The 25,520-nt window shown below is 43.0% G+C and overlaps 1 protein-coding gene across 3 annotated transcripts in view; it reads left to right on the top strand.

The window, feature by feature from the left end:
• The window catches only part of AOAH (acyloxyacyl hydrolase), a 160,316-nt gene that overhangs the window by 76,585 nt on the left and 58,211 nt on the right, over positions 1 to 25,520 (top strand). For all 3 annotated transcript variants that reach the window (XM_059171560.1, XM_059171559.1, XM_059171558.1), the window contains one exon: positions 16,127 to 16,218. In XM_059171560.1, coding sequence (XP_059027543.1) covers positions 16,127 to 16,218 — 92 coding nt within the window. The remainder of the gene's footprint in view (positions 1 to 16,126; positions 16,219 to 25,520) is intronic.

Genomic DNA, 25,520 nt, shown 5'->3' with positions numbered 1-25,520 from the left:
CAAACTACCCCACGTCTTAGGGACTTAAAACAGTCCCCATTTCTTCTCACTCACACATCTGTGGGTTGTCTAGGGTCAGCTAAACCCTGTTGGTCTTGGTTCCAAGCTAAAGGTTGGGTCTAAGTCTGTACCATGTATCTCTCCTTTCTCTTGGTTGGGCAGTCTATCCAGAAAGTATTCTTTTCATGGTAATTGTGGAAGTGCAAGAGGACAAAGGCCCCACACAAATACATTTGCTACATCATGTCCACAATCAGTACATTGGCCCAAGCAAGTCACACGACCATGCCCACGATCAGTGGGGAAGCAAGTATATCTGCTCAAAGTGAGAGAGGGAAGAAAGTAAATATTTGCATTATTGTTTTTATCTAATTATAAATGTTAAATATTCAATCGAGAAAAATAAGCAATACAGAAATTATTAAGAAATCATTAACATTCTCTTTAATCCTACCACCCGGGGAGAATCATTTTAACATTTGGGAGTATCAGATTAGTTTTAAAATATTCTCTTAATATTCTTCTTATTGTGGGAAAAAAGAAGATAGGAAGTCAGTACTAGAACCAATTTTGAGAGTTAAGAAAAAAAACCCCACCATCTTGACCTTTTCTCATTATTTTTCCATTCTTTCCCAGAACTCGACTCCTAGTGTTCATACACACACACACACACACACACACACACACACACACATTATGTAGTTATAAGAGTAGCAAGTATGCAATTGGCCATTCTCCTTTTTTTCAATTAGCACTAATTATAATCATTTTTCCACATTGCTACTTAGTCTTTGTATTCATTATATTTGTCAGTCTTCTCTAGCATCTTTTTCAGTATACAAGCCATAATCTACTAAACCATCTGGCCACGACTGGATATTAAGCTGATTCATTTCTGGACTACTGTGGATCATACTCCCTTAAAAAAAAAAAAACTAATTTTTCAAACATATTATCTATAGAATCTCTTCATTTGCCAGGGAGTCAGCATATATATATAACTACAATGCCTGGCAGACATCCATGGCATATGTTGAGCTCTGATGTCTCATGTTCTGATTGTTTGGCTTTAATACTTGTGGCAAGTAAACAAAATATTGCCAAGTACTAACCTGGGACCAACTGTATACCAAGCCCTGTGATAGAAGCAAATGACACAGAAGTAAAGGGCATGGAAAGAACCAGGCCTTCAGAAGGCTTCAGGTCTTATGGGCAAATGAAGACCAGACTCCATAGCTGCTGCAATGCATACGCATGCCCCGAACTCAAGGAAAGAAGAAGTTCGGGCAGTCTGGTCCTCACAGGAAGGAGGGTCCCAGGAGCAGAAAGAGCACACAAAGGCTCACAGAAGTAAGAGGGTTCAGCATTCTGAGAAGAAGTCTAGTGTGGCTGCATTGATGATAATAGAATATGAAGTGGAGAAGGTATGAGAAGAGTCTGGAAAGGTGCATAGGAGACAGATCTCAGGGGTCCTTGAGGCCACATTAAGGAATTCAGAGTTTATCCTGAAGGCAGTAGGAAGCTGCCAAGGGGTTTTAAACTGAGAAAGAGCAGCAGTCATATTTGAATTTTAGAAATATCACCCTGATTCCAGTGGCAAGTTGGATTGGACTGGTGAGGGGTGAGGGGAGACAGGAAAGTAGACCAGCTAGGTTCTTTCTAGTGAAAGTGCCCTAACCTGGAAGAGTATGGTGAGGAAGAAAAGAAATGGGCAAACTCAGCAGTTATCTAGAATGCACAGTGGACATGTATTTTTCCCATACACTTCCCACCCTGTGGACTTTACAGCCAATTCCTGGAGAGATCAGCCTCCCGGAGGGAGATGTCCCACCTGACCGGCTTACCCTGGGGCCGTGAGGGCATCCACACATCAGAAGAGTCTGCTGTATCGACTGCACCCCCTTATGCAGGTCTTCCCTGCAGGGTCAAACCAGCTTTTGGAGACTCTACTGGAAGAGTCTGTCCCCCTAAGAAACTTCGGATGCCTCTGGCTCTTCTGCATCATACCCCTAACTCCCAGTAGTTATAGTGAACTTACAGTTCGTTGTCCAAACCTGAGGGAAGGGGGATCACCACTGGTAATTTTATGAGGATAATAGGCATTAATTAGACTGGCCCAGACAAACTGGGATGTATGGCCACCCAACTGATAGCATGACAGCCATGTTGGAAACCGACACCTTGAGCCAAGAGCCTTGCCCAGAGGAGTTTCCAGCCCCTAAATCATCTCTCTATAAAATAATCTTGGACTTTTAAGCAGACCTGGGTTCAAATCCTAGCTTAGCCACATACTAATCCTCCCTGAGCTTAATTTCTTCACCTAAAATATATATAAGTAATGATAGCTATCTCATCAGAAATTTGGGAAGATTTTACAAGAGGATGTTTTAAAATGGACTATTTATTTCTACCTGAATTTCAACTGAGGCCCCAAGACAATGTGAGCTAACAATTCCCACCTTCCGCATTCAAAAATCAGAAGGACTTCAGCAGGACATGCACCAGAAGGGAGTGAACAATCATTTCTGCTACCTGTAGCAGAAGACCCACCTCAAAGGTCTAAGAGTTGAGGCAGGGCATGGCTGGTGTCAGCATGGCAGTGGGGCTCAGCTTTCCCCTCAGGGAAAGGGTGGACATGCTTCCCCCTCAGAGTAGGCGACCACTAGCGGACCTGGGTAGCTGTCTCCGGAGACTGGGGTCAAAGGGGCTGGTGTCCAACACTCTCATGAATAATGTAAGAGTGGTGACTGAGGAAAGAACGAATGTGTGTCCTGGGGGCAAGGACATGGACCCCAGGAAGGGAGAGCCAGCATGAATCATTACAAATCCTGGAGAAGATTGCCTGGAGATGACTGCACCATGGAGGGTAAACCAGTTGACCAGGGACTGGAGCACGAATACTAAAAGACTAGAGAGGCTGAAGAGAATGCACTGACTGCACCTGCAAGGTTAGTCACGTGTTCCCAGCAGGGCCTCTCAGAGCCCCCATTAGAGAGAGCCAGCTTTGGACATCAGCCCAGCCAGAAGAATCACATCTGATTATACCTCTTCTCCCTCCACCCAGCACCACCTGTGGTCGGAAGCCTCCGCTGTGAATTATTCATTAATTCATTTGGCAATAACAATAAGAAACAATCAATATAAGTAACATTTTTATGACCTATAATGTTATTTTCCAAAACAAACAAAAAACAAGCTGGAAGGGTAGTTTTCTTTTCCATTGTTGTGACTCTCTTTGATATCTGGCTAAAGACAGCCAGATCCCCATACCTGCTTCCCTCTTCAATCTGTTTTCATATGCATTCATGTAGCCTCTTGAAAACTACATTGTACCCTCATGGGTGAAATAAGAAGGCAAATGAAAAAGGCAAATCAAGTCGTAGAAGTATGAGGAAAATAGTGATCTCATAAACTCTCTGTGAGAGTCCCAAAGATTCCCAGGGTTCCCCAGACCATATTTTGAGAACCACTGTCACAGAGTTTTCCTGCTGCCTCTAGTGTCTAAACTTGGAGGATTTACAAAAGAAAGATGTGGTTGTGGAGTACCACAGTGCGGTTTCCAAAATTATTTACATCTAGAAATGCCAAAAAAGAGGTACTCTAAGATAGAATGTCTTAGGGCAAAATGGGAAACCATCAGTACATGGTGGACTAACCTCTCAACCCAAGATTCCCAGAGCACAGTGGGATATGTGAGGTTCCCCAAGAGAGTGTCCATGAGAATGCTCACTCTGCCCCTGGGTTCTACTATTTGAGAGCCTTTTAGTAATGTCACCACAAAGGAAGAGAACCTCCAACCTTTTGGCTAATTCAGCAGGTGGAACCCCTTTTAGTCTGGGTTTCTAGTCAGAGTCAGCAGTTAGCAGGGCCCAATCAGGAGAATAAAAGCATTCCAACAAGGGGATTTAATACAGGAGATTGGCTACACAATGTTGGATTTAATACAAGCAACTGATTACATCGGTATTAGAACTAAGAGGGAGTTTCTGAAGAAATTAATCATTGCTGACGCTAGGCTAGTGAACAAAAAGGAAGATGGGGGTTTATCAGAAGCTAGAGCAAGGGGTGTGGCTGATGCTTGAACCTTGGCAGATCCTGTATTGACTGCCAGGGGCACACAGACCAGCCGCTACTGGGACCACCTTGGGATGTGGAGATGAGCGGGAAGTAGAAAAGGAAGCGGGAGGTTGGAGGCTGAAGGCTGCCGGAGGTTGCTGACCTCAGCTGGAAACCACAAAATAGTTCCTCTCTCATATGCCCCTCTCCCACCTGTGCCTCCCATTGGCTGGGGGATGCAGAAGAGCCTGGGAAGTGTAGTTTGCAGAGTCCAAGCCCATTCTGCAGAACAGAGACTAGACATGGGCTTAGAGACCAGAGGCCATCAGTGGAATGGGAGGCCTGGTTGGCTGCCTGCATGGTTTTAGCCAATTAGAGCCTCATCCTTTTATGTCCTTCTACACTGGGACCTGTCTCATCTCTAGAGTTCCGTAAAGGCTGCTCTTCACCCAATGTCAGATCCCAGATTCCCTTATGAACTACCTTTGAGGAAGCCTTCCCAAAATGACCAGAAGAGGGCAAACAAACAGGAATCACCTTTAAAAATGAAGCCTCTGGGTCTTTCTCTGAGGGCTTTGGGTGACAGGGGTTCTGAATTTGGATTCTGTAGCATTTTTGCTACAGAATTTTGCTATTTTGCTTTGACACCAGAGAATATCCACCGTCCCGTGACCCCACCTGGCAATCCCTCCACAAACTCTGGTTTCATGCAGGAACCGTAGTAACCCCCAAGCTGTGGTGGCCTCCCCTGGGGTCTGCCAGTGGGAGTAGGTATGGTCAACAAAGACCCGTCAGGACGGCCCCAGCGTGTCTGGTGCTCGCATTTGCTGTGCCAAGTCATACATCATATCGTCTGGAAAGTGCAGGGAGTGCTAAAGAAGATCAGTGAATCATTGTTTCATCATAGGCCATTCTGCCATTTATGAGACTACTCAACATTTCTTGGCCTCTATCTCCCTATAAAGCAGAAAACGCTGCGGCAAATACATCGCCCCCTCCCGACTGCGCCTTTGAAACAGACTCCACGGCCTGGGGTATCTTTCCTGCCACAGCCTCTTCTTCTCTCCCCTTCTTGCCATCCCCTCGTTAAGCAGTGTGGCACCCGAGAGGCCTGTTTACAGCTAATTAGATTAGGAGTGTGTTCATCTGGAAAGATATTTGTAGTTCAATAAAGAGAGTGTGAAGAATCACCCTACTGGCTCCACAGAAACAAGGAGCTTCATTCCACTGGGCGGGGGGCGGCAGAAAGAGGCTTTCGCCCGCTCCCTCCCTAAACAAGCCTCACTTCTCTCCAAGATACCCGTAGTCATCAGATGCAGAATGAGCTTCCCATGCCACAGGAAAGATCTCAGCTTAGAAAGATTGCAAAGCAAAGCAGCGAGCAAATTTGAAAACACTTTCGTGCTTTTTTTTTTTCCTTTCAAAGGAAAAACAATCACTGCTTGAGATGTTTTGTTGAGAAAGAAAGGGAGGCAGAGAGATCATCAAGGGCAGCAGTAGAGGCTGCCCTCCTGCCTCTTTCCCATCTGCTCGAAAATTATTTCCAAAATATTAAATGCTGCATTTCGCTGAACCAGAATTGCATGACGGGCTGGGGCTGGGGGAGTGAGGAGGGAGACGAGATTCTGAAATACAATTTTCCAAATGTTTATTTTGCTAGCGAAGGCTGTTGCCTGTACTATTATAAAATCTCGGCACGACCCCCGGCAGGCTGTTGTCTGTAGGGTAAGTAGGCGCAGATTGAATTTCGTACTGTGTCAAGGACAAAATGAATCCTTAATCTGGCTGCAGAAAATGCATATGCACCCGAGAGCCCGGCGGCTCCAGTCTTCAAGCCCACATGCGCTTCATTCCTTTCTTTGAGATGAGTGTCCAGGTCAAGTTTGGCTGCCCTTTATTAGCCCGCAGACAGTCCAGTATTATCAGAGCTCACACCCTGACCTTCCCTAACTTGCCCTGCTGGATTTAACAGTGAGCATGAGGCTTCCATAAAGCATAAAGGCTGATTTTCATGGCGCACGTAAAATATGAAAATCCTACCTCCACTAACTTCGTGTCGACTCCAGAAAGACTTAAGGGTTAGAATACTTGATTATTGTTTTTCCAGCTGAGGAAAGGCCAGAGTTCCATAAAACTGGACAAGATTACATTTTCTGCTCCTCAGACATCTTGCAGGCTGGCAGATTAAGGATGCTAACTGGTGAGAAGAGAAGCCTCAATCCATGGTACTTCTCACTTATTCTGTCAGAAAAAGAGAACTGTGTTCATCTTGGTGAATCCTCTCCAGCAGCTCTCAGGCCACAAGAGACAGAATGTTCTTCGATTCTCATTCCCTGTTCATGGGCACAGGCCAGACGGGCTGTTGCCTTGAGGCCTGATCAATGTGATGCCCTTTTCTCCCTGCTCAAGGTGAGCATCTGGGGCTCTTACCTGCCAGCAAAGTATGGTGTTCTCGGGGGCTCATTCTTCCAAAAACGTCAGTGATCTTAGCCCTCAGCAGTTTCTGCAAGAATTAAAAAGACAAACGCTCGTTGTTATGAAAAACTACAAGAGGAAATTATTTTAAGCTCCATACTTCTGAAAGGCATTTATAATTAGCCAGCCCACATGCCTGCTCTCCCAGCACACGAGATGGAGATTTCGTCAGAGACAGGCAGCATGAGGCCATAAACACCTGTGCCAGCCGGTGTGCTGCTAAGACTCGAGGCAATCTCTTGCCCTCTAGTTAATTATATTTACCACGTTGCTTCGCTCTCCCTCAAGTTCCTCAACCATGAAATGGGTCTCAGGGAACTAACTCATCACAGGAAAAACATTTAGGATCTTGAACCAGTGGGGATGTAGAAAGAGGAAATTTCTGGCATTTAGAAATAATTTGGGCTGGTTGGAATTGATTGCTACACCCCATTCATTCATTAGTTCATTTAGCTAATTTCTTCCATGCCAGTCCTTCGAGTAATAAGAATAGAGATAGGCCAGCCCAGCCCTTCCCCAGTGCCGGGCTTTTGAATGATTTCCTGGGGATTTTTCTACTTAAGGCCATGGCTGGCAGATTGGTGAGAGGTGTGAGCAAAACCATAACTTCTAGAGGAAAATCAAGGGGAACATTCTGAAACACAAGGTCCAAAAATTTCAGGCAGATTAAGGACAGGAGGGCTGAGCCAAGAATTTAAAGACTGATTGTGAAAGAGCCCATAGGAAAATAGATCAATAAGGAGCGAAAGGTCATGTTCTCTTGTTGGTGACATAGTTGTGAGCCAGCAAGTAGAGCAAGGAGAAGGGTAGAGCCTTTCTCAAAAGACTAGTTATTAATCCAGCAGGGTATAGGCTTAGCTGCTATAACAAAGAATCCGAAAATCTAGTGACTGAACATGGAAATATGCTTTCCTTTCATATAATAATCCGAAGAGAAGCAGTCTAGGGCTGGCAAGATGACCAGCTCACCCTCAACATGCAGCTTCTACCCCTGGGTCTAAGGGGGGGCTGCTCCTGCTTTTGCCACCTCTCACCTGTAGGAAAGAAAAAGGACCAAGTGAGGACACGCACATTCCCTGGGAGAATCTGACTTAGAGGTGGCACACATTACTCTCTCAGACACTTCACGGTGAAGAACCCAGTCGCATGGCCACACCAGGCGACAGCAGAGGCTGGGGAGGAGTGCCTGGCTGGGCAGCTGTGTGCCCAACGAATGCCCTGGGAATTCTACTAAAGGCAGAGAAAAAGAGATAAGGGTGGACAGGTGGAGCTTTAGATGTGAAAAGCAGGCTCTAACCTCAAAGAGCTTGAAGTCTACTTGGGAGGATAGACAAGTAAACTCACAATTATAACAGTAAGCAGATATTACCATGTGTTTACCAAACGCCAGGCACTGTACTTAGCATTACCTCCTGTCATATGAAATGACTCCATTATATATATTTTATAGATGAAGACATGAAGACTTAGAGAGGTTAACTAACTGATCCAAGATAATGCAGTTAAACATGGAACCCAGATAAAAACTGATTCTGTCAGACCCTAGAGCAGAAGTCAGCAAATTATGGCCCTTGAACCTAATGCAGCCCTTCCCTTTTTTTTTTTTTTTTGTAAATGAAGTTTTAACACGCATTCATTTACAGTCAGTTGCTGCTTTTCCACTACCGTAGCAGAATTGAGTAGTCACAACAGAAACCAAATGGCCCTCAAAGCCTGAAATATTTACTATATTAGATGAAATATTTAGTAATATATATTAGTAATTAGTAATTACTATAATTAATATATTAGTAATTAGCTGGGCATGCACAGGGTGTGACGAGAGCTGGAGGAGAGCCCCTCACAGAGAAGAGGTGGGCCCGTCAAGGAAGCCAGGATTTAGCTAACTCTTGACTAATGAGCAGCGATCAATCAGTAAAGACGGTTGAGTAGGAAGAAGAGCTTGAGACAGGCCTGGAGGTCTGAGTGGCCCACTGATAGTAGAGTGGGGTGTGAGAAGAGGTTAGGACAGGGGGTGGTGCAGTGTGATGGAGGATATTGACTAGCTACACTAGCTCTGAAAGCAGTGTTTACCAAGCCTGGCCAATCGCGACAGCCATTAAAAATAAGGATTCTAAGACTCCACCGCAAATCTATCCAAACAGGATCCATATCTTCAAGAAACTCCCCACAAGATTCTGGAATACACTGCTGAAGATAGTAGGGGGAGAGTGAGAAGGCAGGGACCCTGGCCACAGGCTCTGGTAACCCAGGGCCATCCTACGTGCAGGTTGGAAGGCTAGAAGCAGTGAGGTTTGTGACAGCTTCTCGGTAGAAGGTGAAAGAGGGGAGAGGAAGAAAATGAGATTATCCTTTATGAGTGAGACAGTGGGGCGTGACACCCCAGTTCTGGCCTTGTCATGAGGTATCCCCGTGGTGGCTTCCCCTCTTCTCACCTCTATAGCTTGGCTATGGACTTTGGACTTTTAGAGTCTAAGTTGGATGTTACCTCTCAAAAAGGGAGAACTACTCCATGCCAGAGTAAGGGACAGCCTGGCTGCTTTAGAAATGACCAAACCTTTACAAATCAAAAGAAACTATCTGAAGAGGGACTCTTATAATATGATATGCATGCCTTGTTGCCTGTTCCTGGCCCTTAGAAGAGTCATTTTTTTCTGTTTGTGGAAGAATTTGTTTCCCAGGCTCTGTGTAAGAATTGAGTTGTGATTATTTCTGCATAACAGTGGGACACTTGACTGGGTGGCTCAGTTGGTTAAGCGGCTACCTTCGGCTCAGGTCATGATCCCAGCATCCTGGGATCGAGTCGCACATCGGGCTCCTTGCTTGGCAGGGAGCCTGCTTCTCCCTCTGCCTCTGCCTGCCACTCTGTCTGCCTGTGCTTGCTCTCGCTTCTCTCTCTATGACAAATAAATTTAAAAAAAAAAAAAACAGTGGGACACTTGAAACTCTTATTTTCTCAGTTTTATGAATTTGGATACAGTTCTTCAATCAATCACTCTGGAAGTAATGTTGGAGGGAATTGAATTCTGTGGAAGAAATCCAACTGCGCGATGCATTTTCATTTGGTATGGGGCAGTTAGATAAAGCATCCCTTGACTCACTCATTGAATAAATAAATCATGGGGTTAGAGCTTAAATAATAGATAAAAGAAAAGGGGAAAGAAAGAGACTAAGAGGAGCTGACAAGGTGAAAAAATAGATAAATAAAAAGAACTATATTCAGGGAAAATGATGAAAAATTGTTGCCCGCTATTCTGTCCTCTTTATATTTCCTGGTCACATTTTGCTAGCAATCTTTATTTGACTATTTCTTCACTGCCCTGTAAGGTTTTGGACTGGCATAGGGTCAAAGATGAAATGCCACTCCTTTTCCCTGAAAATTACTTATTTAGCACTGGCCAAAGTCTAAATGTGCCTTCAGTAGGCATCGTGGCAGGAGCTGAGCAGTTCTTGTTACTGGTCATAACAACAGATAGGGCAGTGGATAACTGGCATACTGGTTATTTGGGTTTGTTTGAAGACCTTGTTCATCTTCCTTGTACATAATACGATGAATTCAGCCTTGGAATTTTGCATATGATATTGCCAACACTTGAACTCTCTCTTCCCTTGCCTCTCTTTGCCTGGCTCCCTCTTAGCAACCTCACAGGACTCACATGGGATAACAATTCTTTCAAGATTCCTTCCCCCACCCCCGCATGTAGGATGGATGTCCTTTCTAGCACCCTGGGCTTCCCTATCAATCCTGCTAACAGCTAACTCTCATTGAACACTGATAATTCTGAACTTTTTGCATGGTTTTTCCATTCCAATCCTCTCACCCACCTGATGAGATAGGTGCTGTGTTGAGTCCATTGTACAGACAAGGAAAGTGAGATACAGAAGAGTGAAAGCAAGTCTTCAAGGTTACCCAGCTGGGAAGACTTTATTTTCCAGCCTGTGAGCTCCAAGAAGGAGGAACTTATGGCTGCCCGGTACGATGGTCAACAGACGCTTCTGTCCCTCCCTCTCTGCTCTCTTTCTCTGTATGTTTAATGAATTACTGGGCCACAGGGACCTCAGTAGGAGACTCACTTGACTGCATATGGGATTCTAAAGTTTGTAGCATCAAATTCGGAGTGAAATTGCATTCTTGGTGTTGTCTATATCAAAGCATTAGCCTATGTGAATGATGCTGCCCGACCGAGTTAAGTAAGAGATTGCAGAGGCAGAAACCAAATGAAATGCACTTTCCCCGCTCTCCTAGAGCTTCATCTGCCAGGCCGCATGGGAACATAAACCTTCGGGTCAGCAGTGTGTGTTGTGCGCCCTGACTGCCTCTCCCCAGATGCGAGGACAGAACAGGCCCTGCGAATATGTGAGTGGGGTGTGTATGTAGGTGTCAGCTTACGATCACAGATCATTTCTGTATGCATCCCCAAAACACTCATGCTGTACTCCTCATAAGTTATGTAGGGCTTCCATGTAAGAGAAACAGAGAGGAAAAATGACGGCCACTCCTGGGTTATCTGTAGCTTTCTGAACTTTTCAGCCAAAGCAGTATCCAAGAGACCATCCACTCAGTAGACACCCAGGAAGCCTCATTTTCAACAGCTGGCAGACCAGCTTAGTCACATGTGTGATTCTGTGAGATTTAGCAGTTTAGGGGATAAGCAAGGACCGTTAGAACTCCAGCGTGCTTTAAGCCTCTCTCTTCCTAGCCCCACTTGAACCTGGGCTCAAATCCCCACCCCCTACTACCAGCTCTGTGACCTTGGCAAGTCACCCAGACTCCTTCTGAATTCTGTCTGCCATGGGTCCCGTGCTGCCCAGTTCCTCCCCAGAAAATAGACTCTTCTGTGGCCCAGAACCAGCGATGGGAAACGCCACGGTAAACTTTTTTGTTTGTTTGTTTTGTTTTTTTCTGTAGGTTCAAGTAGGTTGAAGCATGCTCATTCAATTTACTGCTGTTTGTCTGAGGCCTGGGTACTCATTGCTTTCTTGAGAGGTAGTGTCCAGCATCTGATACAGGTAATTTCTCAGAAAGTGTTTGTAGGAGGGAGAGTGGCAGGAAGGAAGAAGCGAGTCCCTGTCTCACAGAGATGTTTGATGAAGTTAAACAGGGTGTGTAAGTTTCCGTGTCTCGGTGCCTGGCACATAAGGGAAATTCATTACTCTTTCCCTTCCCTACTCTGGCCTAAAACACAAAAGTTATCTGGGAAACGTAGCACATGCAAACATCATGAATGGATATATGTTCACTTACTGGATCTATTCACATGTCAAAGTCTAAAGGAATGGGACCAGAGCAGGAGAGTTTATGTGAAGGTCAAGGAGGGCCCTTCAAGTTTCGTGAGTTGGTATTCCTATAAGGAAGGGCTTTAAGGTAGTGGCAGCGATAGGAGGAGGAGAGGCGGGGGTGATGAGATTGAGATGCAAACTGAATGAGGAAGTCAGAGCCGGCCTTTGGGATTGAAAGGCAGAGAAGGGTAGCCTCATCTGCGCCACCTGCAGGACAGATGAAGTAGTGGCAGACCACCTGGAAGACTCCTCTTCCCAAAACTAAAGAGAGAGCAGCCTCTGATTCTCAGGCCTTGAAATTCTTGCACCATTATCAAAAGACCAGCCTAAGAGCTATCTTCTTCTTTGAGTAAAACAACAAAACCTGTCTGCTTTGACAGTTTAGTTCCTGGGAGATAAATTTTAAAATACTAATTTAACTGAGGATGGTGTTTTTTATTTATTTTTCCAACAGAATATTAGCTACAGATTCTGCCAAGTGACTTTCTGTTATTTGAGAATAAACAACTTAGATCTAACCCAGTTAGTGGTATTGGAAAAGGGAGTACATAGCATTGCTGGATAGGGAGGGCTCGAGTGGAAACAGTGAAATAAAGGCATCAAGAATATAGTCCCTTGGGACGCCTGGGTGGCTTAGTGGGTTAAAGTCTCCGCCTTCAGCTCAGGTCATGATTCCAGGGTCCTTAGGGCTCTCTGATCGGCAGGGAGCCTGGTTCCCTTCCTCTCTCTCTGTCTGCCTCTCTGCCTACTTGTGATCTCTGTCAATAAATAAATAAAATCTTAAAAAGAAAAAAGAATCCCTTTATCATTGGAAGATTGGCAAGACCACACGAATGTGTGATTGATTGATACATTTACTCTTTTTCTCTCACTGAAGATGGTTTTAAGAAACCCAAATATAAGTTGCTCATTAAGGTTAGGGCTTAAGATATATCCAAATCCAAAGTATTACGTTTTCTGAATATGCATTAAAAATGAGAACTAGTGGGCTTACTCAGTGCACATACACACAGAAAATAATGTTAAAATATCACACAAATATAGTATATACATGCCAATTATGACATAAAAACACTTTATGTCGCTGATAAAATCAGAATAACATCTGAGGCAGTGCTATAGTTGACTTAGTGCTCACTGAGCATCTGATGCTCTTTACAAATTGGGGAAATTTTTCTTGGTAAATATTAAGTCTTTCCACATATGTACATTTAAGGTACATTTAAGACAAGTTTCCTGAGAACATAAATGCTCGAGAGGAATAAGCAGGAGTTGATGAGGGAGATCTTAATTTGCATCTTTCCTGCCTTAAATGCCTGAAATATCTTGGGTATAATGTTGCGTGAATAAGGCTTTTAGTGTTTAATGTGATATGACTTAAACATTCTCTTTTTCTAGGGTCTATAAAACCTTTGCTATTAATGGCCATTACTTCTCATTTTTATCTACCAGATTTACTAAGGAAGAAAAAGTATGTCGAGGCTTCCATTTGTCTGCTCAAATCTGTTCTATTATCTGGCTATAAACTTCACTTCTCTTAAACCTGGGACAATCCACTTGGCAAGGGACACTAGGTGACCATCCAAGCATGATCCTTTACATAGTGTAGGGCTTCTACTTGTCAACCTGCTCTTCTCGCTGTCCTTAGATCCTCCCGACGTTGCTTTTGAAGTAGAGAGAGTAATATCTGATAGCCATCGGAGATAGCAAAACTGACACAATAGTAAAGTTCATTTTCCCTGATTTTGCACAGCTAGGAATAGTAAAACTTTGCCATAACACCGTAAGTGAAGTCTAAACACAACCAGGAAAACACATATGTGTGTTATGTTAGAGTTAATCAAGTGACAGGGAGAAACCTATGCAGCTGACCTTCCTGGGCCTTCCGGGGCTCCAGGAGCCAGATGCAGACCCATCCTGGTCCCCTCTGTGATTCAGCATCAGTTGCCATCCGCTCTGGTTTAAATCTTGGAGGGGATGCTTCCAGGACTGGTTGGGGCTTCTTTGAGAGCATCAAGAAGTCCCAGAGTCTCCCACGTGTTTGAGATCCATTTCCTCAGATGGATCCAGCAACTGATCAATTAACTGAATTGAGAGACCCCGCTTCCCAAGATGAGGTTGCCGGCCATTTCCTCACCTGTCCTACCCCTCCCTCCCCGTTTGCTCTTCCCCAGCTGGGAAGATAAACACTTCACCAGCCACCCCCGCCTGAGAATGGGGCTGGATGGGATATGGAAACCACTGCCAATGTATCATGTCCAAATTGTGGCATTTTACCGTACTGGGAGAGCCAGCCACAGAAGTCAGAGCTCCTGGATTTCTAAAGTAAAGTCTTTTCCTACTTTGCTGGCGCAGTTCCGAACTGCCGTCCCCTCCATTCTGGCTCCAGGCTGCAGAGAGCATCAGACTTCCTCCCTGTGCCAGCAGGGCTCCTGTCTCACTGCCTGGGAAAGGTGGAGCCAGCTGCCCAGAATGAGAAGCCTAGTTCGCTTCCTGCCGGTTCCCCAAATCTGGGGTGGTCATTATGCAGATGACTGAGAAAAAGGACAGAGAATGGTTGCCAGGAGTGTTGTGTCCTTCTTTTAACTTCCAGTGTCTTCTACAGGCTACTAGCTTACTTAGCACAGCGCATGAATTCTGTCTTCATCTCACAAGCCACTCGCTGATTCGCTACCTCCTCTTAAAACGTCTGACAAGTTTCATCCATTCTGCTTGCTTTCCTTGTCTTCTCTGGAAGAACTGAATATTCTCAGATCCTACAGCAAACACACTTTGTAAGCAAAAAGACCTAGCGAAAAAATAAGGTTTAAAAAAAAGAGAGAGAGAAAACATATGATTTATGCTGGCAACAGAAAGAAAAACCAAAAGAGAGTATCTGACTCACAATAATGGTGGAGTGTTGAGCAGAAAGTGGTGGGTGCCTCCTGCTAAGGAGAGGGAGACGGGTGACAAAGTGCCAGTCACTGGAACTGCATGGTGCTTCAAGACTCATCAGGAGCCTTTTTTCATGACCTTGTCTCTACTCCTTTGACGGAGACACATTGTAACTGATACATTAGTATTGTTATATAATTAATACCTAATTATTATAATTACTAATGATAATACACCATTGTTGTTGTGAATTAACATTGTCAGTCCCAAGAAGCCATCCTTCTGAGTCACCTCTCTGCCACTTCCAGCCTCTCCTGTGCTGGAAATCACACTTGGGACAAGTATAAGGGGCCCTCACCCGCCTGGGCCCACATCCGCTCCCAGCCCCTGGCAACCACATTTCTACTTTCTGTTTCTATGAGTTTGACAACTCTAAATACCTTATATACATGCAATCATACAGTAGTTATCTTTTTTGTGAAACTGGCTTATTTCACTTAGCATAACGCTCTTAAATTTTACCCACTTTGTAGCCTGGGTCAGAATCTCCTTCTTCTTAAAGGCTGAGTGGTATTCCATTGTATGTCTACACCACAGTTTGTGTATTGAAACTCAAGTTTAACTGGGCGTCCTCTATTTTTACCTGTTAAATTTGGCAACCCTGTGCTAAACACATCAGTCTAAATAAGCTTCTTCTAGAAATTAGTCCAGAATAGAGATTGATCCCAGAAGGCCTTTATAAAAGGAAACATAAGGGGACATAGCTGACATCATTTTTTGGCTGTTGATTTTGTACAAACCATAGAAACATGGTTCAAATGAATCCTGGTTTTGTCAACACTCTTGTGTCAGGAGTTCTTGAACTGGAGTCTATGCTAGAGAGGCAGGGGGTCTGTGAACCCCTTGAAATTGTAGACCCCGTTAAGTATATGTGCCTCTTTGGAAGAAAAGGAGCCAAAATTAGATTCTCACAGGTGCCTGAGACTCCCAAGGAGGTCAGGAGACCGTATCTTATTGACTGAGGGCATAGCTTTGAACTCAAGGAAGACATTTTTGCTGGAGGCTTGGGTATTATTTCTCTTTAGACAGTTGATTTCCTGAATATCTCAACTAAAATATGAAGAAAATTCAGCACATTTAAAAGAGTCGAAAGTTTACTCATCTACTGCAGCATCCCTTTCAAATGAGGGATGAGCCGAAGCTGCCATGCATTTCACATCTTTCACAGAAGCTGAATGGAAGCCAGTTCATGAGTGATGCTGATCTTTGTGAAGATTCTCATGATAGAGAGGCATATGCTTCATATATGTCAAAGTCTCTTAAAGAGATTAAGAAAAAGAGAGTAAGAGAGAGAGAGGACAATGCCTAGGCAATCAATAATCTTACTATCTATAAAAAACAAATGACTGTTTTTATAATCACCACTTTATTTTTTCTTTAGAAATCCTTCATCGATTTACCAGTAGCTCTTACCAATGAGCTCGACTGGCCCCAGCTCTCTGGTGTTACTGGGTTTCTGGACTCCATTAGTGGGTATGTATGTTTGACTACCTTTAACCTTTCAATGTATCTATGTAAGGAAAGAACAAGAAATGGGGCTTGTTCTCAAGATGTTGAAATGGGAATCATTAGGAATTTCTTCTAGAACATGAGTAATAGACTAGAAACCCACCCCTGACATAGAGTGCACTATGCAGTGGGATATAATGCAAATTGTATTTTTTTATTGACATACAATGTATTATCTGTTTCAGGGATACAGATCTGTGATTCATCAGTCTTACACAATTTGCAGTGCTCACCATAGCACATACCTCCCCAGTGTCCATCACCTAGCCACCCTATCCCTCCCACCCCCTCCATTCCAGCAAACCTCAGTTTATTTCCTGAGATTAAGAGTCTCTCATGATTTGCCTCCCTCTCTGGTTTCATCTTGTTTCATTTTTCCCTCCCTTCCCCTATGCTCCTCTATTTTGTTTCTCAAATTCCTCATATCATTGAGATCATATGATAATTGTCTTTCTCTGATTGACTTATTTCGCTTAGCCTCTAGTTCCATCCACATCATTGGCAATATTTCATTCTTTGATGGCTGCATATATATACCACATCTTCTTTGTCCATTCCTCTGCTGATGGACATCTAGGTTCTTTCCATAGTTTGGCTATTGTGGACATTGCTGCCATAAACATTTGGGTGCACATGCCCCTTTGGATCACATTTGTATCTTTGGAGTAAATACCAAGTTGTACAATTGCTGGGTTATAGGGTAGCTCTATTTTCAGCTTTTTGAGGAACCTCCATGCTGATTTCCAGAGTGGCTGCACCAGCTTGCTGCAAATTGTATTTTATCACTGCTGGCAAGGAGGGAGTATTCCTGCTGCAGGGCACAATTGTTGACCTCTAATGGAAAATACATAAACACTTCACTGAATTTTTCTCACTCGGGGACAAGGATGTTTATGATTATTCACTCTCAGAAATTAATATTTATAAAGGTAAGGGCTAAAATTAACAGGGAAGTCACAAGGTCCTGGAATCACCCTGGCTTTAATGCTTTGAATTTGAAGGTGGAGACAATGTATGGCAAATCTGAGGGACACACAATCCCAATCTGCTGTGTGCAATTGGGTGCTGGCTCAGAACGTGGGAATGGCCATTCATAGGTTAGCACCCTATTTTTTAATTTAATAGAGGACACTGTGTATCATGAATAATTTAGTTGATTATTATCTTACTATCTTCTCTCACTCATCTAAGTACTCATTAAATACCACCTCATCAGGCAGGAGCTACAGATATTTCAAAGGTAAATAGGGCTTGACTGATCTCTACAGACAATTACAACCAAGTAGGGCAGATAAGGCAATGTATAAATGATGATAGTAGAAGAGAGATATGCCAAAAGACAACTCTCAACACAGAGCTGCAGAGTCATTGAAGAAATAATGCATAGAATTTATCAACGGCCACTTCTTTGGGGGATGTTAGGCAAGGGGGCCCAAACCCTGAAGGATTTACGAGATTGGGGTAATGAAAAAGGTAGAGAAGAAAGTAGGAAAAGTAACCATAATTACTCATAATTATGTAGGAATCATCTGTGAATGTAGGGAAAGCAGAGGAAAGGCATTTTCAAGTTTAAGTGTAGTTTTTCAAGTTTAATCATGTGAAAAATTAGGTTAGTGTAATAATAATAAGAGTGATAGGGAGAATAAGAAGTAACCTTTGTGAGGCATTCACTATATACCAATCACTGTCCTGAGTGTTACATAGAGGTTTTTCTCATTTCATCTCTATGCAAGGGAGATGGCATTAATTTCTTTCACAGCCGAGGAATCTAAGGATTAAGTAGACAGGTTAAGAAACTTGACTAGGGTCCCATGTTAATAAGAAGTATTGCAGTCTCTCGTCGTGAAATCTGACGTCATGTTGTCTCAGAGAGTGATTTGGTGTGGATCTTCCCAGCCCCCAGCTCCCAATCTTTGTGCGCTCTTTCATTTCAGCCATGGGAATGTGGCTATCTGGAGTCACTTTGTCACTCTGTCTGAGGGCATGGCTACGGGCTGAAGAAATGACTAAAAGCTAAAGGAGCCCTTCCCCAGGGAGATGTGGCATGCATTGCCTCAGAGGTCTTTCAAGGAGCCCCTTTCTAGGGCACCCATGCTGCCAGCGGTCTGGGGCCCCCTATTCCCTAGCCTTGGTCCTTCTCTCCTTAGCTGCACCTTCTGTTGTCTTTGTCACTTGGACTACATCTAGAGATGGTCGGGCTGGAGCAGCTTCCTGGAAGAAAGACTCTTACTGATCTCCCACTGCCAACATTAGAACGGAGAAAATATTTAAGTGGGCCTCCACCATCCAGCCGTGTATAATACTACCTAGAAGTTTCTCTGTATTAAGGCTTTTATGACAATAACAAAAGGAATTCATTATGAGAGAGAAGTGGACATCATTTACTATAATTTTGATGAAAGCTTAACTTTAAGTTGAACCCTATAAAATTCAGCCACTTTTTGGCCTAAAGCCTCACAGAGTTGCCATTGAAGAAATAACCAGTCTGATGTTTAAAATTAATTGCCAAGTACCTTAAATCTTCCCTGGACTCATGCAAAGAATGAAAGACTTCCCTCAGCAGGCCCAGCCGAAGTGAAAACTCATTTGCTCATTTCTTTCCACTTAAAACACACACTCGCCAACAGGTGCCCCACATCTCCTGCATTGAATTTTCCCGCAAACTCTACCCCAAAATAGCTCCTGCTCCCAAGTACACTGTTCAGTTGTTTTAGGGTTTTTCTCTGGGGGTGGGGAATTGGGGGGGGGGGGGGTGGTCCCCTATAATCCCATCAGAGCCCAGCGGGCAGCCAGATCTTCCTTAGGAAAAAGGCAGTGGGGAGAGAGGGAGAGGAAAGTTGCCAGTCTTCAGACTCGCATGGGTTATAATCCTTCTAAGGGCTGTGCGGAGACATTCTGACTTCATCTCACAAAGGAAGCGACTGTCTAGGTGCGTGTTATATGAACATGGGGGCATCTTGAGCTAGTCCGTGCTGACTTTGCACAGTGTGAGACTCTGTGTTGCCATTTACAAAAACTCAGTCTGCCTGTACAGATCCCTCAGTGTGACTCTGAGTGCTGTCCTTATCTGTTGTTTCTAAGGAGGTGAGCACCCCCACTGGTGGGCTGTCAGGTCCCCTACCCTGCCAGAGCTTTCCTCTGTGTTTCTGGGGCCCCAGGCTATCTAGTTGTTTCTTTTTGCTACCTGTTTCTGTGTGCTCTGCCTGTGTCCTCTGCCACCAGCTGGAATGGGAAAAAATATATTCCGTTCCTTTAGATAGAAAAGGAACTTCTCTGGAATGTGAGTTGCCGTGGACTCCCCCATTAGGCAGACACAGAGCATGACACCCGCTGTGTGTCACCATTCTGGATGTGTCCCTCCCACCCCAGCAGGAGGTCCTGTTAAACTAGCTCTGTAATCTCATGCAAAATATACCTGCATATAATCTATGCTGAGCCAGTCTCCTTCTTAAAAGAATGAAGATTTGTAAAGTGTGTAAAAAATATTAAAGATTAACGTATGATAAAGATCCTTTTCTGGTGGAATTGGGAGAATGAAAAGAATGTTGACCCAGAGGCAGCATTTGTGAGCCATGTAGACAGTTTCCACAGGCATTTGGAGCAAATGTCCTTCTGAGTCCAAATGCTTATCAACACAGGATAGAATGTATTGATTTCTCTGTTCAACTGGATCTCTAGAAAGTGCTTCCTGTTATCTGGGATCAGCCTCATGCTTTGTGTATTAACAATGTTCTTTGTAATTGTACCTTTGGAAGCAGAAGAATGCTGTTTGGGAGAGAAAATGGCTGCTTTCCTTTTTCCAATATACCCTTCAACCGTCAAAATTTAATATCTTTTTTATAAGATAAATGTAACTAATTGAAATTACACACATGCATTAAAAGACAAACACAAGCCCTTACTTTTACAAATCTTTACACTCTGGGGTACCTGGGTGGCTCAGTTGGTTAAGCATCTGACTCTTGGTTTTTGGCTCGGGTCATGATCTCAAAGTCATGAGATGAAGCCCTGCTCAGGCTCTGCATTGAGGGAGTGTGGAATCTGCTTAAGGTTCCCACTCTCTCCCTCCCTGCCACCACAGCTAGCGCATGTTCCCCGCCCCCCTCTCTCTCTCTCAAAAACAAAAACAAAAAACAAAAACAAAAAAAACCCTTACATCCTTCAGTTGAGTCAACATTAACAAAAATCTGTTCTCTTAACTCTCAGGCTCCAGAAAATTCAAAAAGCAATTTCCTGTAAAACCATGTGTTTTATTTTGTCTTCTTAATGTGGTTCAGAAAGCAGTTGAGTGATTGAAAGGCAAAAACATAAAACAAAAACCCACCTTGTGAGGTTGGTAGCGTGGAAGCTGGGAGCCCAACGATAACTAACACTGGGAAGGAGAACTATAACTGTGAGTGAGAAGAAAAAGGTATTTTTTTCTAAAGATTAAAAAAAGTACTTCATGCTCAGATCACCCTCAAAAGCAATTAGTGGAAGAGAAAAATCCTATTTAAGGGAGAGAATCCAAGTCCCAGTAACAAATATGGAAATATGGGGAATAATATCAAAATTCAGGTAGGAAAGACTTTTAGTTTAAAAGCATTATCTGAAATTACAGAGCCCTGTGAGTCATGTGGAGGAGTAGGAGGAAGATCATGTTTACACATACAAGGGTTCTGGTTCTGTACGGCCCTCAGTGGAATAGATAGCATCCCTGGACCTCATTTATATGTTTGAGTTGAGTTGTACCTAGCCATCTCTGAAGTTCTCCCCAGTGTCCAAGTTTAGTGGCTATAGGGCAGTGTGTTATTAAAGTCCACAATCGACCTCATGATGCTGCTTGGTTTAGAAGCACTGGAAGAAGCTGGTGGGGAACAGTGCTCCTGCTTCTACCCACCAAATATGTTTTCTCCATCCTTTAACTAGCTGTGCCTTCAGACAAGACCTGGGTAATTTAATGGATCAGAGCCTGAAACATTCTAGGAACCATGTTTCTCTAGGGCCAGCATTGCTGTACCATAAAGTTTGAAACCCTGCATAGTAAGCCCTGCACTGTGTGATACTGGGTGCTGGACCAGCTATTAATTAAAGTGGCACTCTGTAATTGTCTTTTATGGGTACTTTTTCCTCCAGGCAAACCTCGGCAAGGGAAACAGATAACACCAAACCCTTAACAAAATAACCACTTGAACCCAACTGCATATAACCTGAGCATTTATGGTTGTCCAAATCCCCTTCTGAACATGGAGGCAGGGATGGTCCAGTCAGTAGAGTTCTGCAGGCCAGGGCTAAATGGTAGAGAAGTCCTTCAAAGCTGGAGGGCAGAGGAGACTGGGAGGAAAAACAGGTTACCAATCAGAGCCTTAAAAAAGAAGGTGAAGCTAGCCATAGAAAATCAAGAAAGTTAAAGAACCAAGAGCAATTACCAAAGTTATCATATCAAGCAGGAGGAATACGAATGAGAGCAGTGGGTCAACGTAAATGGATGCAAACCACTTGGAATTTTCTAGAGTAAATGTTGATCCCTCTGCTTCTGGCTTAGACTTGCTATTTGGGGCCAGAAACATAGCACATGCTTAGAAAGAAATAGACAAAGCTATTGTGAAAAGTGGCACAGTAATGCTATTCAAGGACATTTAAACACACATCTTTGATGAGAGGTGTCCTAGAATCTGAGTGTTAAAGGTTATCTATTCTCTCCAACCCAGCAGACATTATATGAGAGAACAATTTTGAAAAGCAGTGTATAATTCCAAACCAAGTCACTTGGGGTGTTAAAAACAGAAAATTGGAGAGAAGGGATTTGCAGCTAAGATTTGCTAACCTAATTTCATGTTTTAAAAAAAGACATGTAAGTACTAAACACTAATGGGTTTAATAACCTTATTAAATCCATTATTCAAAAATTACATGTGATGTAAGTGCCAATGATTAGCTGTCTTATAATTATACTTTGCAAAACAAATAATTAGCCAGAGAGTTGGTCATTTGAAGTTAGCTGGGGCTGATTGGAGTGGAGTATATAGTCTACATCAGTTATTTTTTCCAAGTGTGGTCCGTGGACTGCCTGGAGGTAGGTCTCTCGGACATTTTCAGAGGATCCACTAGGTAAAAGCCATTTTCACAACAGAATTAAAACAGCATTTGTCTTTCGCACCCTGCAGCCCTTTGTACTGACGTGCAAGAGCAGCAGGGGTTGAAGGTGCTGACATCCGTGCACAAATCAAAGTGGTGGCACCGAACTATATTAGTAGTCACCGTGGTCTTCACCTCTACATGGTCCTGGTTTTGAAAAAGAAGGGGACATCTTCCCCTGAAAAGTTCACTTAAAAGCAGAAAAATCATTAACTTTATTAACGTATACACATGATTTTTTAACATTTTCATCTGATGAAATGGGAGATACACATAAAGCACTTTTGCCGTGTAACAAAATAGGATTTTCTTAAGGAAAAACACTAGTGTAAGGGAGTTGAGAGCTATATTCCACTCCAGTCAGTTTTTCATGGAACACCAGTTTTATTGAAAAGAATCAGAAAATAAATTATAGTTATTCAGATTGGATATGTGGCAGATATTGCATCTGAAATGAGGGAGCTTCAAGGAAAACAACTGACAGTATTGATTGTTAATCATTAAAATTTGAGCTTTCAGAGAAAATTTTGAATTTTTGAAAACTTGAATTTTCTGTTAGGAACTTTACAGCTTCCTAATACTCAAAACCTTTCTACTAGATACATAGTGGTACCAACAAGTATGATTTTTCAGTATTGTATCATAAAATGTATCAGCATTTAGAATATCCACATAACTCAGTGAGCCAAAATTTTCTAAATGGCCAGTATATGATATATAAAACCATGCATGCGTAGGGCCCCTGGGTGGCTCATTTGTTAGGCCATTGCCTTTGGTTCAGGTCATGATCCCAGGGTCCTGGGATCAAGTTCTATGTGAGGCTCCCCCTGCTCAGTGGGGAGCCTGCTTCTCCCTCTCCCTCTACCTGCCACTCTCCCTGCTTGTGTTCTCTCTCTCTCTCTCTCTGTCAAATAAATAAATAAAATCTTTTTTTTAAAAATGCATGGGTAAAAGGTCCATTCAAAATACAAGACAGACAAATGCATTTTAATGTAATGTGGTGCAAAAAAGTTCATTGATGTAATTTCAGATGGTACATTGCAACTAATCAATCTTTATAAGAAAATACCACATCTCGAGTTTTGGTATAGAATCAAAGAAGGCTATCCAACCTATATAAAAAAGATATGAAAATGTTACTCCCTTTTCCAACCACATGTATGTTTAAGATGAGATTTTCTCCATATAATTCCATCAAAACAACATATCACAACAGATTTAATGCAGAACCAGAGATGAGAACTGAGTTGTCTTCTATTAAAGTCAGACACTAAAGAGATTCACAGAATTGTAAAATGATGCTGTTTTTCTCACTAATTGGAGGAGGGGTTGGAAAATATATATTTCTCAGAAAAAAATTCAAGTTAACATGTAATGGGTTTATTATTATTTTAAATGAAGTAATAATTAAATATTCTTTCAAATTTCTAAGCTTTAATTTCTAAAATATGAATACTGACAGCTGTAACTCACATAAAAGCTCTCTAGGTTCCTCAGTAATTTTAAGAGTATAAAATGGTTCTGAAAGCAACAAATTGAGAACTTCTGTGCCAGGGAGTGAGTGTGAAAGAGAGATGTGGCTGTGGACAGAGGCTGGGGAATGCCAATATGCAGAAGTTTGAGAAGAGAGGATAAAGGAATAGTTCTCAAAGCAGAGAGAAAACTAGAAGGATTCAGTATCCTACAGATCAAAGAAGTGTTTCCAAAGGACAGGTGCCCTTCAGCCACATACTGCCAGAGGCAGAGGAGGATGAGAATGAAGAAAGAGCCCTGGGTACGCAGGGTGGTGATCAGGAGAGACTGACCAGAGACGTCTCAGTGGACAGAGATGGGAGCCTGACTGCTGAGAGTAGTTTCCAGGAGGTGATGAAGGAAGTAAACATCAACAACTCATTTAACAGGTTTCACTATTAAAGGGAACAGAGAAAGGGGGTGATAGCTCATGGGTAATAAAAGGTCAAGGAGACATTTTTAGATGAGAACCCCTATAGCATGCCTTTAGTGAGAGGACGATCCAACAAGGAGAGAAAGGTGGATGAGGAAAGGAACCAGGTCCTGGAGAAGGCAAGAAGGGGTGCAGTGCACGGGAGAGAGGCACTATCCCTTGATTAGGAAGGACCGTCTATGGACACTACGGCTCCTAGCCAAGGACTCTTCCTACCACACCCTGGCAAGTCTCTCCACTTGCAACAACTTCTCCCTTGACTCTACTCATTTCTAAATTTTCACTTTTTAATTTAACTACTCAAGTCATGACTACATTTTCATCTTAAAAAAAAAAAATACCCAGGTATGTAAAGTAAAAAGCCAAAGCTTTCCCCCAGTTTCATCCCCTTTGCCAAGAGAAAACCCTGTAATCAATTTAGTGTGATTTTGTTCAGATCCCTTCTGTGTGATCACATGTGCATATCGGTATATAAAAAAAAATATTTCATTGGTATTTTCCCATAAATAATATTATACTGTGCATAACATACTGTAAATTAATGCTTTGCTTTACAATACTTCTTGAAGCGCTTTCTATTCTTGTGTAATTCTACACAGTATTTCGTAGCAAGGTTGTTTGGTTCTCCTACCAACAGACAGTCGATTCCAAGTCCTCATTATGTCCAGTAATGCCATAATGAACATTCGGCAGTTCTCTTTATGAACACACATGAGGATTTCTTTAGGGAAAAGTGGCTAAATCTGAATGTATATATTCTTAACTTTTCATCATCCCTCCAAAAAGGCTATCCCATTTTACATTCCCACAAGCAGTAGATGAGAATACTTGTTTCCCCACATCCTGGCCAATACTGAGTATCGCCCAGTTTCTTAATGTTTTCCAGTCTAATAATATTTTATTGTTGTTCTCATATGTAGCCTCCTGGTCACTCGTGAGTTTGAGCATCTTTTCAGGAGCATTTACATTCACCTTTGTCTTATCTACTTAGCCCTTGTTCACGCTCTGACACTCACCGCTCAGGAGTTGGTTCCTTTAGACAGCCGCCTCATGCCAACTCCCATCTAACTGGATGATTCTATCTCATACTCCCCATTGTGCTTCTCCAATACCAATGTCATCTCACTGGTCATAACGGTTTCTTTATTGTTTTTCCCCTCCACCTACCCGACACCAGACCCTGAGCTTCTTGAGTACAAGAATC

This window comes from Mustela lutreola, chromosome 4 (genome assembly GCF_030435805.1).
Source record: "Mustela lutreola isolate mMusLut2 chromosome 4, mMusLut2.pri, whole genome shotgun sequence".
NCBI classification, from domain to species: Eukaryota; Metazoa; Chordata; class Mammalia; order Carnivora; family Mustelidae; genus Mustela; species Mustela lutreola.
The sequence above is the reverse complement of the archived record's forward strand: the minus strand, read 5'-3'. Positions and strand labels throughout refer to the sequence as shown.